Source organism: Neovison vison, chromosome 3 (assembly GCF_020171115.1).
Source record: "Neovison vison isolate M4711 chromosome 3, ASM_NN_V1, whole genome shotgun sequence".
In the NCBI taxonomy this organism is placed as follows: Eukaryota; Metazoa; Chordata; class Mammalia; order Carnivora; family Mustelidae; genus Neogale; species Neogale vison.
The window spans coordinates 43,501,392-43,520,061 of record NC_058093.1 but is presented as its reverse complement, the minus strand read 5'-3'; the positions used below and the strand labels follow the sequence as shown (position 1 = coordinate 43,520,061).

The following is an 18,670-nucleotide window of genomic DNA, read 5'->3' as shown; positions in this document are numbered from 1 at the left end:
GGCATGCTCTACGTGACCAGGTCACGGGGACAGGGCTAAGGAGAGAAGCCCAGTCAGGGCAAACCCGGGGTGCACTTGGGATCTCCCAAAGCAGGGAAGCAACAACAGCTCTGGGGACAGAGTTCTCCTCGCTGAAGTTGGGAGACCATGGGGTGGAGTGAGCACAGGGAAGCACGTATGTGTGTGTGTGCGTGTGTGCATGTGCATGTGTGTGTGTGCATAACTGTGTGTGTGCAAGTATGCATGCACACGTGTGTGCACATGTGGGGGAGTGGGACAAACCTATCAGGCTAAACTGTCATTTCTAGATAAGAATTTTAAATCTCTTTAAATACATATAAATATATCTCTTAAATGTGTGCCCTACAACAGTTTTTGTGTTATTTAAGTTCAAGACATCCAATTTCAGATTATCAGGAACTATTTAATGAGACTTTAAGAACTAAATATGTTCTTTTATCTGTTAAGAATAAATATAGGGATGTCTGGGTGCTCAGTGGGTTAAGCCGCTGCCTTTGGCTCAGGTCATGATCCCAGGGTCCTGGGATCGAGTTCCACATTGGGCTCCTTGCTCAGTGGGGAGGCTGCTTCTCTCTCTGCCTCTTCCTGCCACTCTGCCTGCTTGTGCGAGCTCTCTCTCTCTGACAAATAAATAAAAATCTTTTTTAAAATTTAAAAAAAAGAATAAATATAGTTAATACTATTTTTGCCAAAAAAGTACTATGAACAATGTAATATTTTTAAATCTCACTATGACAATGGATGTGTAATCTCATTAAGAATTCTACTTTAGGGAACTTAAGGATATGGGAGAGAGAAGCATCTTTCATGCCAGTGGGCCTCAAAAGAGAGCTGGGATAGCAATTCTCATACCAGATAAATTAGATTTTAAACTAAAGACTGGTGAATCATGAGAGACTATGGACTCTGAAAAACAAATCTGAGGGATTTGAAGTGGCGGGGGGGTGGGAGGTTAGGGTACCAGGTGGTGGGTACTATAGAGGGCACAGATTGCATGGAGCACTGGATGTGGTGAAAAAATAATAAATACTGTTAAGCTGAAAATAAATCAATTAATTAAAAAAAAGACTGTAGTCAGAATAAAGAAGGACACTGCATCATTCTTAAAGGGTCTATCCACCAAGAAGATTTAAGAATTGTATATATTTATGCCCCCAATACAGGAGCAGCCAACTACATAAGACAACTGTTAATCAAGATAAAGAGTCATATTGATATGACTACGTTGATAATAGGGGATCTTAACACACCACTCTCAGTAATAGACAGATCATCCAAGCAGAAAATCAATAAAGAAGAGCATTGAATGACACATTGGACCAGATGGACCTCATAGATATATACAGAACACTCCACCCTAAAACGACAGAATACTCATTCTTCTTGAGTGCACATGGAACTTTCCCCAGAATAGACCACATACTGGGTCACATCAGGGCTCAACCAATACCAAAAAATATACCCTGTATATTCTCAGACCATGATGCTTTGAAACTGGAACTCAACCACAAGAAAAAGTTTGTAAGGAATTCAAACACCTGGAAGCTAAAGACCACCTTGCTTAAAAATGTTTGGCTCAACCAGGAAATCAAAGAAAAACTTAAACAATTCATGGAAACCAATGAGAATGAAGACACTTTGGTCCAAAACCTATGGTATACAGCAAAAAAACTGAAAAATCCAGAATACACCAGCTCTCTTTACACCTTAAAGAACTGGAGAATCAACAACAAATTAAGCTAATCCCAAATACAAGAAGGGAAATAATCAAGATTAGAGCAGAGATCAATGAGGTAGAAACTAGAGTTACAGTAGAACACATCAATGAAACTAGAAGGTGGTTTTTTTTTTAAAGAATCAATAATATCGATAAACCATTGGCCAAATTAATCCAAAAGAGAAGAGAGAGGACCCAAATTAATAAAATAATGAATGAAAAGGGAGAAATCATGACTAACACCAAGGAAATAGGAACAATAATCAGAAATTATTATCAACGTTATAAGCTAATAAGTTAAGCAACCTAGACAAAATGGATGCATTCCTGGAAAGCTATAAACTTCCAAAACTGAATCAGGAAGAAATTGACAACCTGAATATACCAATATCTATTAACGAGATTGAAGCAGTGATCAAAAATCTCCCAAGAGACAAGAGCCCAGGACCTGATGGATTCCCTGGAGAATTCTACTAAACATTCAAAGAAGAAATAATACCTATTCTCCTGAAGCTGTTTTGGAAAATAAAAACAGAAGTTAAACTTCCAGACTCTTTTTATGAAGCCAACATTACTCTGGTTCCCAAACTAGGCAAAGACCCCACCAAAAAGGAGAATTTCTGACCAATATCTCTGATGAATGTGGATGCTAAGATTCTCAACAAGGTCCTAGCTAATAGGATCCAACAGTTCATTAAAAAGATTATCCACCATGACCAGGTGGGATTTATCCATGGGATGCAAGGGTGGTTCAACATTCGCAAATCAATGTGATAGAACAAGTCAATAAGAGAAGAGAGAAGAACCACATGGTCCTCTCAATTGATGCAGGAAAAGCATTTGACAAGATACAGCATCCATTCCTGATTAAAATGATTCATAGTATAGGGAAAGAGGGAACATTCCTCAACCTCATAAAATCTATCTATGAAAAACCTCAGCAAATATCATCCTCAATAGGGAAAAGCTGACCGCCTTCCCTTTGAGATCAGGAACATGACAAGGATGCCCACTCCCACCACTATGTTCGACATAGTACTAGAAGTCCTAGCAACAGCAATCAGACAACAAAAAGAAATAAAAAGTATTCAATGGTATTGGTAATGAAGAAATCAAATGCTTTGTCTTCACAGATGACATGATACTTTATATGGAAAACCCAAAGTCTCCACCCCCAAACTACTAGAACTCATACAGCAATTCAGTAATGTGGCAGGATACAAAATCAGTGTATAGAAATTGGTTGCCTTCTTATACACTAACAATGAAAATACAGAAAGGGAAATTAGAAAATTGATTCCATTTACTGTAGCAACCATGAGATACCTGGGAATAAACCTAACCAAAGACGTAAAGGATCAGTACTCGAAGAACTACAGAACACGTATGAAAGAAATTGAAGAAGACACAAAAAGATGGAAGACCATTCCATGCTCATGGATTGGAAGAATAAACCTTGTTAAAATGTCTATACTACATAGAGCAATCCATACTTTCAATGCCATCCTGATCAAAATTCCACTGACGTTTTTCAAAGAGCTGGAACAAGCAATCCTAAAATGTGTATGGAACCAGAAGAGACCCCACATTGCTAAGGAAGTGTTAAAAAAGAAAAACAAAACTGGGGGCATCATGTTGCCTGATTTCAAGCTTTAATACAAAGCTGTGATCACCAAGACAGCATGGTACTGGCAGAAAAACAGACACATGGATCAGTGGAACAGAGCAGAGGGCCCAGATATGGACCCTCAACTCTATGGCAAATAAACTTCAACAGAGCAGGAAAAAATACACAGTGGAAAAAAAGACAGTCTCTTCAATAAATGGTGCTGGGAAAATTGGACAGCTACATAGAGAAGAATGAAACTCGACCATTCTCTTACACCATACACAAAGACAAACTCGAAATGAATAAAAGACCTCAATGTGAGGCAGGAATCTATCAAAATCCTAGGGGAGAACATAGGCAGTAATCTTTCCGACATCGGCCACAGCAACTTCTTTCAAGATATGTCTCCAAAGGCAAAGGAAACAAAAGCAGAAATGAACTTTTGGGACTTCATCAAGATCAAAAGCTTCTGCACAGCAAAGGAAACAGTCAACAAAACAAAGAGGCAACCCACAGAATGGGAGAAGATATTCGCAAGTGACACTACAGACAAAGAGCTGATATCCAGAACCTATAAAGAACTCCTCAAACTCAACACACACAAAACAGATAATCTTGTCAAAAAATGGGCAGAAGACATGAACAGACACTTCTCCAATAAAGACATACAAATGGCTAACAGACACATGAAAAAAATGTTCATCATCATTAGCCATCGGGGAAATTTAAATCAAAACCATATTGAGATGACACCTTACACAAGTTAGAATGGCAAAAATTGACAAGACAGTAAACAACATGTGTTGGGAGAGGATGTGGAGAAAGGGGAACCCTCTTACACTGTTGGTGGGAATGCAAGTTGGTGCAGCCACTTTGGAAAACAGTGTGGAGATTCCTTGAGAAATTAAAAGTAGAGCTTCCCTATGACCCTGCAATTGCACTACTGGGTATTTAACCCAAAGATACTGATGTAGTGAAAAGAAGGGCCACCTGTACCCCAATGTTCGTAGCAGCAGTGGCCACAGTCACCAAAATGTGGAACGAACCAAGACACCCTTCAATGGACGAATGGATAAGGAAGATGTGGTCCGTATATACTGTGGAGTATTATGCCTCCATCAGAAAGGATGAATACCTAACTTTTGTATCAACATGGACAGGACTGGAAGAGATTATGCTGAGTGAAATAAGTCAAGAAGAGAGTCAATTATCATATGGTTTCGCTTATTTGTGGAATAACACGGAGGACATGGGGAGCTGGAGAGTAGAAGGGAGTTGGGGGAAATTGGAGGGGGAGATGAACCATGAGAGACTGTGGACTCTGAGAAACAATCTGAGGGTTTTGAAAGGAAGGAGGGGTGGGAGGTTGGGTGAGCCTGGTGGTGGGTATTATGGAGGGCACATATTGCATGGAGCCCTGGGTGTGGTGCATGAAACAATGAATGCTGGAACACTAAAAAGAAATAAGATAATATTAAATGGAAAAAAAAAGAATTCTACTTTAGAGGTGCTCAGTCATTAAGTATCTGCCTTCAGCTCAGGTCATGTTGCCAGGGTCCTGGGATCAAGTCCCACATCAGGCTCCCTGCTCAGCAGGGAATCTGCTTCTCCCTCTCCCACTCCCCTGCTTGTGTTCCCTCTCTCGCTGTGTCTCTCTGTCAAATAAATAAATAAAATCTTTTTTTTAAATGTTTAAAAAAATTTTTTAGATATAAAAAATTTTTTAAAAGAATTCTACTTTAAAAATGGCACATGTAAATTCTTTGGGGCTCTAGTTTATATAAGTTTCTAGGTTTGTTCTGTGTCCTCAAGGACACTCAAGCTTTAAAGTGTGGAAATAAAATTAGTGGAGCTGCCTGTAAAGATGACCGTCAGGGGAATGATCAAGTGGGTGCACAGAACAGAGAATGCTAGAGCTTTTAGTCCAGGTGTATTCACAGTTCTTATCCAAGACCCATCAAGGCCAAGTGATACACAGAACAAGACAGATGGTGGTCAGGCAGTTTAATAGGCATTGAGATTTGAGTCTTGTGGACAAGAAGTGTTTGAGGTCAACTACATATACCAGCCATGTGATGGTGGAAGGTGAGGGCATCCAGGCAAGGGCTGACATTTTAATACCTTCAGATCACTCTTTCCCATCACTGCATCCAGAATCTAGTTGGTACTAATCAGGTGTTTGTTGATTGACTATATGAAGGGAGGAAGCATGGATGGATAGATGGATGGATGGTTGGATGGACAGAGGTGGATGGTAAATGAGTGCATAAGGCCACCAAAGTACCTCCAATGATGGCAACTCCATTGACAGAATTACACATTTAGTGTGTGATCTCCTCTGTCATCCTTGTCCTTACATTTCTCCACACATGCCCCATTGTGTTCAGTTCCTTTCAAAGCAAAGCTGAGGTGCTGAGTCGTGTTCCTACTGAATGAGCCCACAGGAAAAGTTCAAGAGACCTGAGATATTTTGTTCAGACAATGATGTGACTATTTTTAAAAGTTTTCAGAGTAATTCCACAGGAACAATGGGGCCCCAGCAAGCAGAGCATGAATCAGTTCTCAGCATGAATCAAGCTGTGACCCCTACTTAGAATCATTGTGGTCCTCACTACTAGGCATCTGCTTTAAAAAACAGTTTCATTTAGCAATATCCTTGAGGACACAGTAAAAAATAATTGTAGTAAGATTTGAACCTTGACTACACAGCTTTTTCATTTGCTATGTGACAAAATTGGGGGTGCAGTCTTGGGAAGCTCGTGGAAATATGGTGGCCACAAGGAGCCAACCTGTGAGGTCATCTGCCTGCAGCTGAACCAGCCACTATCCACTGAACATCATTTTTAATCTAGAAAACGACAAACTTTGACTTTTGAGAGGCATTTTCTCAAAAATGAAACAAATGAGCCTGAAAGCAAAGCTCTGACCTAAAAAAAATTAAAATTTTGGAAATCTGGTAATCACCTCTGTGAGCCTGAGAGCTTCCCGTTACTTAGAGTTTCGGTTTTGAGACCAGTGGAGTTATGGATGAGTGTGATTTTGATATGGGGAGATGTGTCAAATGTGAGGACAGATTTTCTTCTCAAACTTCAACCAAAACAGAACAGGCGGCAGAATGGATACAGAAGCACGTATGAGCACATGCCTACCCTCCATCAAGCCAGACGTTGAAAAGATTTCAAATTGGCAGAACAGGAACACTCTTCTCACTATTTTGTTGTTGTTGTTGTTTTGGAACATATACTAAAAATGTCACTTATGTGAACATATAATGAGTTTATTATTGTTATTGTTGAGTGACTTTAAAATGTGTATTTTAGAAATTTCCTGGTTTTAATATTTATTACAGAAATTTCAATAATTATAACTCATATAAACAAAAGCTCCTTGAGATATTCAAAAATTGTCAAGAATATAAAGGCTCCAAAGGTCAAAAGTTTGAGAACTTATAAGCATGGTTGTCTCCTCTAATCCTTAGATTTTCTACTTCAGTGGATTCTTGGAACTTAGTAATTGTAACTACACATGCCTCCTGAAATTCCTCAATATTAAATTGCAAGGTATGCTTTTTAAAATGTAGAAATTGTACGGTGACACACACAAAAAATTACTATCTGGAACTCACACGAAATGAAGCCTTAGCCTTATGGAAACCTAAAGCTTGTCTGTGTATTTCATGCATTATTACTAAATTTGTCATCTGAACAACCCCATCCTTCTGTTTAGTTTCAAAATCCTGTGTTTATCCTAAAATTTAAACAGGAAGAAGTGATTTGTGCTTCTGTCTTCATTCCTAATTCAAGCACAGGGTACCTCAATAATTTTTAAAAAAAAGAAGGAGGAGGAGAAAAGTACAATCTGTTCTAAAGAGAGGTGTGTCAAAGATAAACTCAAAATGGATAAAAGATCTCAACCTGAGGCAGGAATCCATCAGAATCCTAGAGGAGAGCATAGGCAGTAACCTCTTCGACATCAGCCACAGCAACTTCTTTCAAGATATGTCTCCAAAGGCAAAGGAAACAAAAGCAGAAATGAACTTTTGGGACTTCATCAAGATCAAAAGTTTCTGCACAGCAAAGGAAACAGTCAACAAAACAAAGAGGCAACCCACATAATGGGAGAAGATATTCACAAGTGACACTACAGACAAAGAGCTGATATCCAGAACCTATAAAGAACTCCTCAAACTCAACACACACAAAACAGATAATTTTGTCAGAAAGTGGGCAGAACAGCAAAAGAAACAGTCAAAAAAACAAAGAGGCAACCCACAGAATGGGAGAAGATATTTGCAAATGACAGTACAGACAAAAGGTTGATATCCAGGATCTATAATGAACTCCTCAAACTCAACCCACACGAAACAAACACATCAAAAAATGGGCAGAAGATATGAACAGATACTTCTCCAATCAAGACATACAAATGGCTATCAGACACATGAAAAAATGCTCATCATCATTAGCCCTCAGGGAGATTCAAATTAAAACCACATTGAGATATCACCTTACACCAGTTAGAATGGCCAAAATTAACAAAACAGGAAACAACATGTGTTGGAGAGGATGTGGAGAAAGGGGAACCCTCTTACACCGTTGGTGGGAATGCAAGTTGGTGCAGCCTCTTTGGAGAACAGTGTGGAGATTCCTCAAGAAATTAAAAATAGAGCTTCCCTATGACCCTGCAATTGCACTCCTGGGTATTTACCCCAAAGACACAGATGTCCTGAAAAGAAGGGCCATCTGTACCCCAATGTTTATAGCAGCAATGGCCACAGTCGCCAAACTATGGAAAGAACCAAGATGCCCTTCAACGGATGAATGGATAAGGAAGATGTGGTCCATATACACTATGGAATATTATGCCTCCATCAGAAAGGATGAATACCCAACTTTTGTAGCAACATGGACGGGACTGGAAGAGATTATGCTGAGTGAAATAAGTCAAGCAGATAGAGTCAATTATCATATGGTTTCACTTATTTGTGGAGCATAACAAATAGCATGGAGGACAAGGGGCGTTAGAGAGGAGTAGGGAATTTGGGTAAATTGGAAGGGGAGGTGAACCATGAGAGACTATGGACTCTGAAAAACAATCTGAGGGGTTTGAAGTGGCGGGGGGGTAGGAGGTTGGTGTACAGGTGGTGGGTATTATAGAGGGTACGGCTTGCATGGAGCACTGGGTGTGGTGAAAAAAATAATGAATAATGTTTTTCTGAAAATAAATAAATTGAAAAAAAAAAGTGGTCAGAAGACATGAACAGACACTTCTCCAATAAAGACATACAAATGGCTAACAGACACATGAAAAAAATGTTCATCATCATTAGCCATCGGGGAAATTCAAATCAAAACCATATTGAGATGACACCTTACACAAGTTAGAATGGCAAAAATTGACAAGACAGTAAACAACATGTGTTGGGAGAGGATGTGGAGAAAGGGGAACCCTCTTACACTGTTGGTGGGAATGCAAGTTGGTGCAGCCACTTTGGAAAACAGTGTGGAGATTCCTTGAGAAATTAAAAGTAGAGCTTCCCTATGACCCTGCAATTGCACTACTGGGTATTTAACCCAAAGATACTGATGTAGTGAAAAGAAGGGCCACCTGTACCCCAATGTTCGTAGCAGCAGTGGCCACAGTCACCAAAATGTGGAACGAACCAAGACACCCTTCAATGGACGAATGGATAAGGAAGATGTGGTCCGTATATACTGTGGAGTATTATGCCTCCATCAGAAAGGATGAATACCCAACTTTTGTATCAACATGGACAGGACTGGAAGAGATTATGCTGAGTGAAATAAGTCAAGAAGAGAGTCAATTATCATATGGTTTCGCTTATTTGTGGAATAACACGGAGGACATGGGGAGCTGGAGAGTTGAAGGGAGTTGGGGGAAATTGGAGGGGGAGATGAACCATGAGAGACTGTGGACTCTGAGAAACAATCTGAGGGTTTTGAAAGGAAGGAGGGGTGGGAGGTTGGGTGAGCCTGGTGGTGGGTATTAAGGAGGGCACGTATTGCATGGAGTCCTGGGTATGGTGCATAAACAATTAATTCTGGAACACTGAAAAGAAATTTTTTTAAAAATTAAAAAGAGAGAGAGAGGTGTGTCTATTTCGGAACAACAATTATCTGGAGGAAGCAGACCTCCAGGGATATGGCCAGGTCTGCTGTTCCTTTGAGGCAGAGTATCTGGCTGCAAGGGGCAGAGAGCTTCCATCCTAAGAACTGTCCCCCATTTCAGTGAGCAGAGCTAGCCAGTGGGAAGTATAACAGAGAGTATGGGGTTCATTCCTACTTAATTTCCCTCTTTTTCTTCCTCAGGAACTTAACTGGCACATTTCCTGAATACCCTAATGTGGAAGAAGGAGGGTCAGCCATTATCTTTTCCAACAAGACACCACAACAGGTACAGAGATGCTTGAGAAAGAAAACACAAATCCATTGTAACCCCATTTCTTTAAACTGTAACCTGAATGGATTCATAGTGTTATTAGGTTTGGGTCATTTTCCTGCAAATATTTACATGGAAATATCTCAATGTTTCATCAATTGTGGACTTCTAAATGTATTTCAAAATGAAATCACTCTTCCTACTGTCTTTCCTTTGAAAGAGACATGACAACACACCGGGCTTACTTTCTTGGTAAGTTCTGAGCAGCTTGATTTCAAGGGCCCTTTATGTTCTGGTCCCTGCTTGCCTCCGGGTGTCATCTGTGGTTCACTCATCCCCATCGTCCTGCCATGAGCCCCAGTGGTCCACTGGCCCATCCTCCCTGTGCCCTGTGTCACTGCACCTTCAGTGCCTTTCTGCACGTCATGCTCTCTCCTCATCCCAGATTGGCCTTCTTCCCTTTGTCCCCCACTTCACTCCTGCTCACTTGTCAAGAGTCAACTCTTTACCATATTCATGCTCTTCTAGAGAAACATCTCTGCAGATGCATTTGTGGCATGAAATTGACATGTAAGTCTGTTTTAGAAAAGCCTCAATAAGCTAGAAATAGGAAAACTGTTCTTAACCTCAGGGTATTTATCATAGAAACCAAGAGAAAGTTGGCATCGTGCTCAGCAGCAGAGCACTAGAAGCATTGCTGTTAAAAGTGAAACTCACTCATATACTCAAGCTAATATACTGGACCACATAAAACTCAAATGGCAAAAAATATCATAACTGGAATTAAAATCATATGATAAAGTGGAGAAAATATTTGCAATGTAGATGATAATGGCTATCTTTCATATATAAAGAGTTCTTATGAAAGAAGAAAAATCTAAACACCTCAATAGAAAAGAAGGCAAAAAAAATGTGAACTTATTTTTCAAAACTTGAAAACTCACAAAGAAACTCAAATATAAAATAATGTCACTATATCTCTTTTCACCTATAGGATTGGTAAAAATTTTAAATCATGATAATCGCAGGAGTTGGTGAACATGTGGAAAAAGGTCACTCCCATACATTGTGGCTGGATACAAAAATACATAAATTAGCATGACCTTTTTGAAGGACATGGACCAAGTATACTTCATCAGATGTTTAATGTGTCTACTCTTTGACCCATAAATGCTTTTTAAGGAATTTATAGGAAGCAAATAATAAGACAAGTTGCCATAGACCGGAGACAATAAATTTTTTCCATAGGGGGCCAAATAGTAAATATTTGAGGCAGTGGAACACACATTCTCTGGCACAACTACTCAACTCTGCTATTCTAGCATGAAAGTGGACACAGACAGGAGGTAATTAATGGATATGGCTGTGTTCCAATAAAGCTTTATTTAGAAATTGGCCAACGGGCCAGATTTGGCCTATGCAATATGATTTGCTGACCTGTGCCATAAACAGAAACAGCTGTTTGTGGCCACACCGTTTATCACACAGACACAGAGAGCAGCTACTGTTCATAAGGAGGGAACTAGTTAGGGGGCATAAAGCATTCCACAATCAGGGTTTCTCCACCTCAGCACTACTGTCCCCACAGTCAGCCCCCCTTCCCCCTGTGCTCCCCCGAGGGAGCCTTTAGTGTCAGAGGGTCATGCTCTTCCCGCACCTCCTGTCAGAAGCTGACAGCAGCTCCTCAGCCCTCGTTCCAGCCTCTGACAGACTCCTGTCCTCCTCAGAAGTCAAGTGACCACACACTCTACACCCTACTGTTTGGGGGTTCATCAAGTCCTGCCTTGAGTGACTAACCTTTTGACCTAGTGTTATTTCCCTTTGTTACCTGGTGAGGTCTTGCCCCCGTAGCTAAATTGTCAGGCCCAAGTTGTATCTTGAAATCCCACAGCCAGGGACCAAATGTGCTTCGTGTTCGTTTAGAAAGGTAATGATTACAGGATTAAACATATTGATGCAATGTCTACATTGTATACAAGAAACATTCAAAAGGAGGATTCATATAGCTAAAAACAAAAGAAGATGAAGACATCTGGTTAATATGTTAAGATAAGGCAAAGAAGGCCAAAAACCATGAATTGTAAAGACAGGAGAAGAAGAGTTGGGACAGGGTAGAGGTGATGGACCACAGTCCCACCACCTGCTGGGTCTGCAGCCTCAGGGGGCTCCTCCCCCATGTACCTCCCTCCCTGGGCTGATATAACAATTAGGTGAGGTCACCCATGAAGTGTACCTGCAGCCGGACACATGGACATCTCCACAGGAGCTCGTGATAATTATCACCAAGCAGAGATGGAGGATGAAGAAACAGACAAAGCATAATCATTAGAGCGTGTGCATGAAGAGTCCACTTTGTATTTGTAAAAAAAAAAAACACACACACACACACACACAAGCAATACAAACACTTTCTGCAAAGTGAGCATAATCACATTGACACCAATGCTCCCAAAGAAGACCAAATACAAACAGAGTCGCAGATGAGTCTTCCTTACAAGTATTAATGCAATAATTCAAACTGAAATATTAACACACCACAACCAGCAGCACATTAAGGAAGCAGAACACCACAATCAAGTGGCATCTATTCCAGAATGCAAGAATGGCTGCTGTTGAGGATGTCTGCGAATACACTGCATCCTATAAAGAGATTCAAAATGGAAAACCCTGAGTGCATCTCTGTGGAGGCTGATGGAGCCTTTTGCAGATTCAACATCCATTCTTGATTTTAAAAAGTAAAGCAAAAAAAAAAATTAGAATATAGGAATACTTCTTTGATTAGATAAAGTAGTTCTTAGTTCAAGATCTAATATTATGCTTAATGATATGCACTAGAAACAATTCCACCAATGTCTTGAAAGGCACAATGATGGCCATGAAAAGTCCACCAATGTCATGAAAGTCACAAGGATGGCCATGAAAAGTCCATCAATGTCATATATAGTGCAAGGATTTCCCTAGGATCTGTTGAACACCGCTGAACATGAAAAAGAATGTAGAGATATAGAAATTGGAACAGAAGAGGCAAAATAATCACTTTTCAGGTATGCCCTACACTTAGAAAAGCAAAGAGAATAAATTGAAAATTAAACAGTGTGAGAAGGAATAGAGGGAGTTACAGAGAGCAAAAGCTTTGGTGTGTACAAACAGCAGCTAGATAGAAAATACTACAAAACTGTCCATTTACACCAGCACCAACAACACAAAGATAAAGCAGCCAGGAGCAAACTTAACAATAAAGGTGTGTTCTCTGTGAAGAAAAGTTTTAAAAAGTATGAGGGATGCAAATAGAAAGAGGGAAAAGCATACTGTGTCCTTGGGTAGGGATCCTCCACATTATAATACATCACTTCTCCCAAACATCATCACACGTGTGATATGATCTAAACAAAATACCAATGGCATTATGTTTCAGGGCAGGGGCAGGCCACACAGAAGGTGAGCAGCCTAATTCTAAACTTGAGGTGAAAGTAAATAGCCAAGTATAACCAGTAAAATTCCGAATGTAATTACACAATGTAAGGAGAAGCGAGTAGTATGGAGCCTTGCTATTAAGATCCCATTGGCTCAGGCAAATAAGTAGAAAGACACATCAATGGAAAAGAATAGAAAGTCAAGAAATATACCCAAATACATAGGCCAGTTTAATACATAATAAAGATGGCATCACGCCTTTCTTGAGTAAGGGGGAAATTTTAACAAATGGGATTAGAATAACCAGGTTCTTGTCTGGAAAAAAGAAAATTAAATCTCTGTTTCTTTATCCTTCACCCGAGAATGATTCCAGATGGACCAAAGATTTAAATGCCAAACAAAACAAAAACACAAAAGAATTCGAGGAGGCCAAGGAAGAAATGTTGGGAAAGACATTTCTACCTCTGTTGCACAACCCAGGAGTGGTAGAAGAAAAAAAAATGAAATTTTAAATGACACACACAAAATTTTCTAACCTGCATGGCAAAACAGACCCCAAGTGAAGTCAAATGACAGATGACACGTAGGATAATTACTTGTAATGAGGACCATACACAAGAGATAATTTTTCTCATATATAAAGAGCCCCTACAGCTCTATTTTAAAAAGATCAATAACCCAATATTTTAAAAAGCCAAAGGATATGAACAGACATTTCTCAGAAAAGAAAATGTAAATGGATTTGAAACATAATAAAGGGTGTTCAACATATAAAGAGATGATCAACCCCACACATATAACAGAAATGAAACAGACGAAATTGATAAATTGAACCTCATCAAAATTAAAAACTTTTGCACTTCAAAAGATGCCGTCAAGAAAATGCAAAGACAAAAGCATACTGGGGGAAGATATTGGAAAACAAATACCTGATAAGGGGTTTGTATCCAGGATAAACAAAAAACTCTTGCATCTCAGTAAGAAGACAATTCAATCAAAAAATGGGCAAAAGTCTTGAATAGATAATCCACAAAGGATCATATATGAATAGCTAATTAGCACATGAAAAGATGCTTGACATCATTAGTCTTAGGGAGATAAAACTTAAAACTTCAGTGAGACCATTTCATTCCCACTAGGATGGCCATAATCAGGAAGACTGACAGTAACAAAATTTGAGGGTGTAGAAGAAAAGGAACACTCCTGTGGTGCTGGAAGGAATGTAAAATGGTACAGCTGCTTTGGGAAATGCTTGTCCATTTCTTAAAAGTTAAATATGAACATACCAAATGAGCCATCAGTCCACTATTGATACTCTATCCAAGAGAAACAAAAATAGGTCCACACAAAGGAGTTTGTACGAGGATATAGGAGCATTGCTCATAATAGCCAAAAATTTGGAAGAGCCTAAATATCAGGTGATGACTGGATAGGCAAACTGTGGTGCGTGTGGCAATAGAATGTTATTTAGATTTCCTACAAAAAAAGGAAACACCAATCAAGGTTCGCTACAACAGACTCAACTGTGACGCAGAGGGAAAGGAACCAGACCTAAGAGACCACACATTATACAATCCCATTCACAGAAAACGTCCAAACAAAATGAATACAGGTGGGGAGGAGATTAGCAGGGGCCTGGCAAAGAAAGAAGGAAAAGGAAAGAGGCTGAGAGTGGACATGAGAGGTCACCCTAGGGTGATGGAGATGTTCCAAAGCTGACTATGGTGATGGTTGCACGACTAGGTAAGTGTACTTAAAATGATTGACACGGACCCTTGGAATGGATGGACGTAGGCCATGTAAAATATGCCTCAATAAAATTATAATATATTATATTATTATAAAACAAAATGGTTCTGGTCTTCAGACCTCCCAGTATGTCAAAACTATGATGGCTTACTTAATAGGGCAATAAGTGCTCTTCTCACTTCAGGAGATTTTGCTGTAGCTAAAGTACATGAGCAAAATAAATTCAGCACTGGCAATCTTAAAAAAAAAAAAAAAACAACGACAACGGCAGACCATTCCTTCAGCCATTCAGTTGGCAAACATAACACACTGTGTCACACTGTGTCAGAGCATATGGGGAAACCGGCACCCACCCGCATGGCTGGCAGAGGTGTGAATTGGCACAGCCCAATGGAGGCAGTTGGACAGTATTACAAATATACATACATATCCTTGATCCAGCACTTCTACTTTTAGCAATTTATCCTGCCAATATGCTCATACACCTGCAAAATGGTATTTCCAGGCATTTATGTATGCAGCATTACTAGTAACAGCAGATGATTGGAAACAACCTAATTCCATTGGCAGAGGAAGGGCCAGATCGTCTACAGAACACCCGTAAAAACAGAGCAAGGAAGCTCTTTATGTACCACTAAGAAAGCTAGGGACATGAATAGGAGGAAAACACACAACAAGGACTGTGTGTACGAGACACTGACATTGGAACAAAATGACCCATCTATATTTACAGTGTGTATCTGCGTGTATATATGTACATATTTGTGTACTTTGGAAGATTTTGCTTGAGTTGAAAATCAAGAGCAAAACAATTTCAACACTGGCTAAAAAAGAGACAAATTCAAATCACACACCATTTTCAAGCGTGTGATGGGAAACATAACACAGCAGTGTGTGTGTGTGTGTGTACACGTGTATTTGCATATAGCTATATAAAATGTCTCTGGAAGCAGATCCTGCTGACTGGCTTACAGCATGGGAACGGAAGGTTTCCGGACTTGATCTTTTGTAAGTTTTGAATTGTGGGCCTTGTGAATGTACTTATCAAAGTATTAAAATTATTAAAGTATTAAATTAATAAACTGAGGAGATAGAGGAAGGCCTCTGGATAGTGGGAAGGGGGCACATGTCCAATGACTGTAGTGGTGGTGTGTTTTTTAAGTCCAGGTGGGACCAGAATATCCTGATTTGTTCATGGTAAACTATCTTTTATACTCTTTCAAGTGTGAACTAAACTCCTAAGAATAGCATAGGTATAAATATCAAAAACATAATACTAGAAAATAAACTTCAGCATTGTAGTAAATCATTAATAAGGCATAAACAAGTGACTGGATCCCAGGAGGATGGTTTAGTACAACCCAGTAGAAGTGAAGGATACTAGCCCTTCTGTTTAATTGCATACCTTGCTCTCCAGAGGTAACCACTGCACTGTATTTGGTGTTTGTCATTCCCTTGTATTTATTTGTACTTTGCCTATGTGCATATATGTCCGGAAACTTAGGGTGTTACTCTTTTGTTTAACCGTGTGCATTTTGTACAATAGAATAAACTTATGTATTTTGTCCAGCATCTTGCCTCTTTTCTTTCTACGCTGTGAAATTCATCCTGGTTAGCCCCTGTTTGAATCCCAGCTCAGCACTCACCTGCTGTATGTCCTTGGCCATGAGACTGACCTCTTTGTGCCCTGTTCTCTTATCGATAAAACAGGCTGGGAACAGCTCGCATCCCTAGGCTGCATTTAGCAGCTCTTAGAACCGTGCTTGGCTTATCATAAGACCAATGGTTGGAAGTACGGACCTGATTTTATAAAATGAAAATAGGATACTAAGTCCCAGAGATGTTATGCCGCTTACCTCGGTCACATGACCAGCAATGTATCCTAGGGTCTACACAGCCTCGTGTCTCCCAGAAGTCGCTTTCTGGGAGACCTCAGCAAGCGGGACCTCAGCAAACATCTGTTGTATAGAACGGATTGTATTGTTTTTTTACAAACCCTTACTAATTCTCCAATGATGCCAATCCGAGATGAACTGATAAGTGGGATTTTGTCACTGTAGGAAATACAAATTAAATCACAGAGGAAAGAAACCAAACCTGAGAAGAGAGGCATGATCATTTATGGGAAAGCAAAGTGACCGCAAGAGCAATTGTCAGGCAGAGTTCGGACAGGAAACTCAGGGTGTCCTGAGCTCCACTGCGGAAGAGGTGTGGGGGTGGGGCCTGGCCTCCTGGCTGCGGCAGAGATCCTGAGGAAGCCGTCACCTCTCTCATGTTCATGGGAGCCCTGGTGGCCAGAGCAGCCCTGCATTGGGGGATGGGGGACTGGGTTCAGAAAGGTCCATCCTCCCACTTATCTGCCCCCCCCCGCCCCAAGATTCGACTGCTGTCTCACTGGTGAATCCAACCAGAGGCAGGCAGCAGCCAGTGATGTCCCCACGAAGGCTGACCTCAGACCCAGAGCAAGACAGAGAGGGAGCGGGGACTGATCAGCACAAATAGTTCTGGAGAGGGAAAGCAGTCCTTGTCTTGATCGGGCTCCACGAAATCATGATGCTTATTTTTTGTTTCTTGCCAGGTTACTGAAGATATTATTGCAAACCAAGAAGAAGAAGAGAAAAATAAAAAGAAGAAAAAGAATAAGAAGGCCAAGAAACCCAAGAAACCTAAAAAAGAAAAGGAAAAGAAAGGAGCAAAGGAAATAAACAAGGTAAGGAATTTGGAATTTTAAAAGAAATTTTCTTTTAAGTGGCTTTTTTGCTTTGAACCAGTGACATGATCTCCAGTCTCCTGAGACTGCAGTAGTTCATTTCCTAGGAAACCGTTCTACCAACTATTTTTCAATATTTTTTTATGTTGTTTGATCACCAGTAATCATCCTCTCTATGACTTATAATAAATACCTATTAGGATAAAGGTGGTTTCAGTGACTTTGATACTTTGTGTTATTCACATATGTTATAGCTTTGGAATTTTTATTCCTCAAAATAAATGATCCGCCTGGTCTTTCCTCAAGGTAGAAACCAGGCGACCACTGCAAAGTCAAAATAATCCATACTTTAACCAAAGTGTGTTTGTTCAAACTTTTTACTTCAGGTTGACATAGTGGATGCATTTTATTGGAAGTTTTCATTTCTTACTACCCAAAAGAAATCAGATTTCAAACAGTGTCACTTTGGGCCATTTCTCGTATTCCAGGAGGTGAGTTCAGGACAGAAAGAGGACAGGCTACATCATCAAGGACAAGTGATGGGACCAAGGAGTCAGAAATTGTGAGGAGGAAGGAAAGGAGGATGGTGGATACACAATGACAATACCCAAATTCCAGACCTTACAGGAAAAGAGAGTGATATTAATTGTGGGCTTTTCATAGATGGCTTTTATGATATTGAGGTATAGTCCCTCTATCTCTACCCTGTGGAGAGTTTTAATCAAGAAAGGATGCTGTACTTTCTCAAATGCTTTTTCTACATCTGTTGAGAGGATAATATGGTTCTTGTCCTTTGTTTTATTTATGTGATGTATCACAATGATTGGTCTGCAAATGTTGAACCACCCTTGCATCCCAGGAATAAATCCCACTTGGTTGTGGTGAATAATCCTTCTAATGTACCATTGGATCATATTGACCAGTATCTTGGTGAGAATTTTGGCATCCATGTTCATCAGGGATATTGGTCTGTAATTCTCCTTTTTTGGTGTGCTCTTTGTCTGCCTCACAGAACAAGTTTGGAAGTTTTTCTTCCATTTCTGTTTTTTGA

At 40.0% G+C, this 18,670-nt stretch overlaps 1 protein-coding gene across 2 annotated transcripts in view; it reads left to right on the top strand.

Annotated features, from left to right (window-relative positions):
- The window catches only part of IQCA1 (IQ motif containing with AAA domain 1), a 151,252-nt gene that overhangs the window by 59,311 nt on the left and 73,271 nt on the right, over positions 1-18,670 (top strand). For both annotated transcript variants that reach the window (XM_044241907.1, XM_044241906.1), the window contains exons 7-8: positions 9,677-9,761; positions 17,488-17,619. In XM_044241907.1, coding sequence (XP_044097842.1) covers positions 9,677-9,761; positions 17,488-17,619 — 217 coding nt within the window. The remainder of the gene's footprint in view (positions 1-9,676; positions 9,762-17,487; positions 17,620-18,670) is intronic.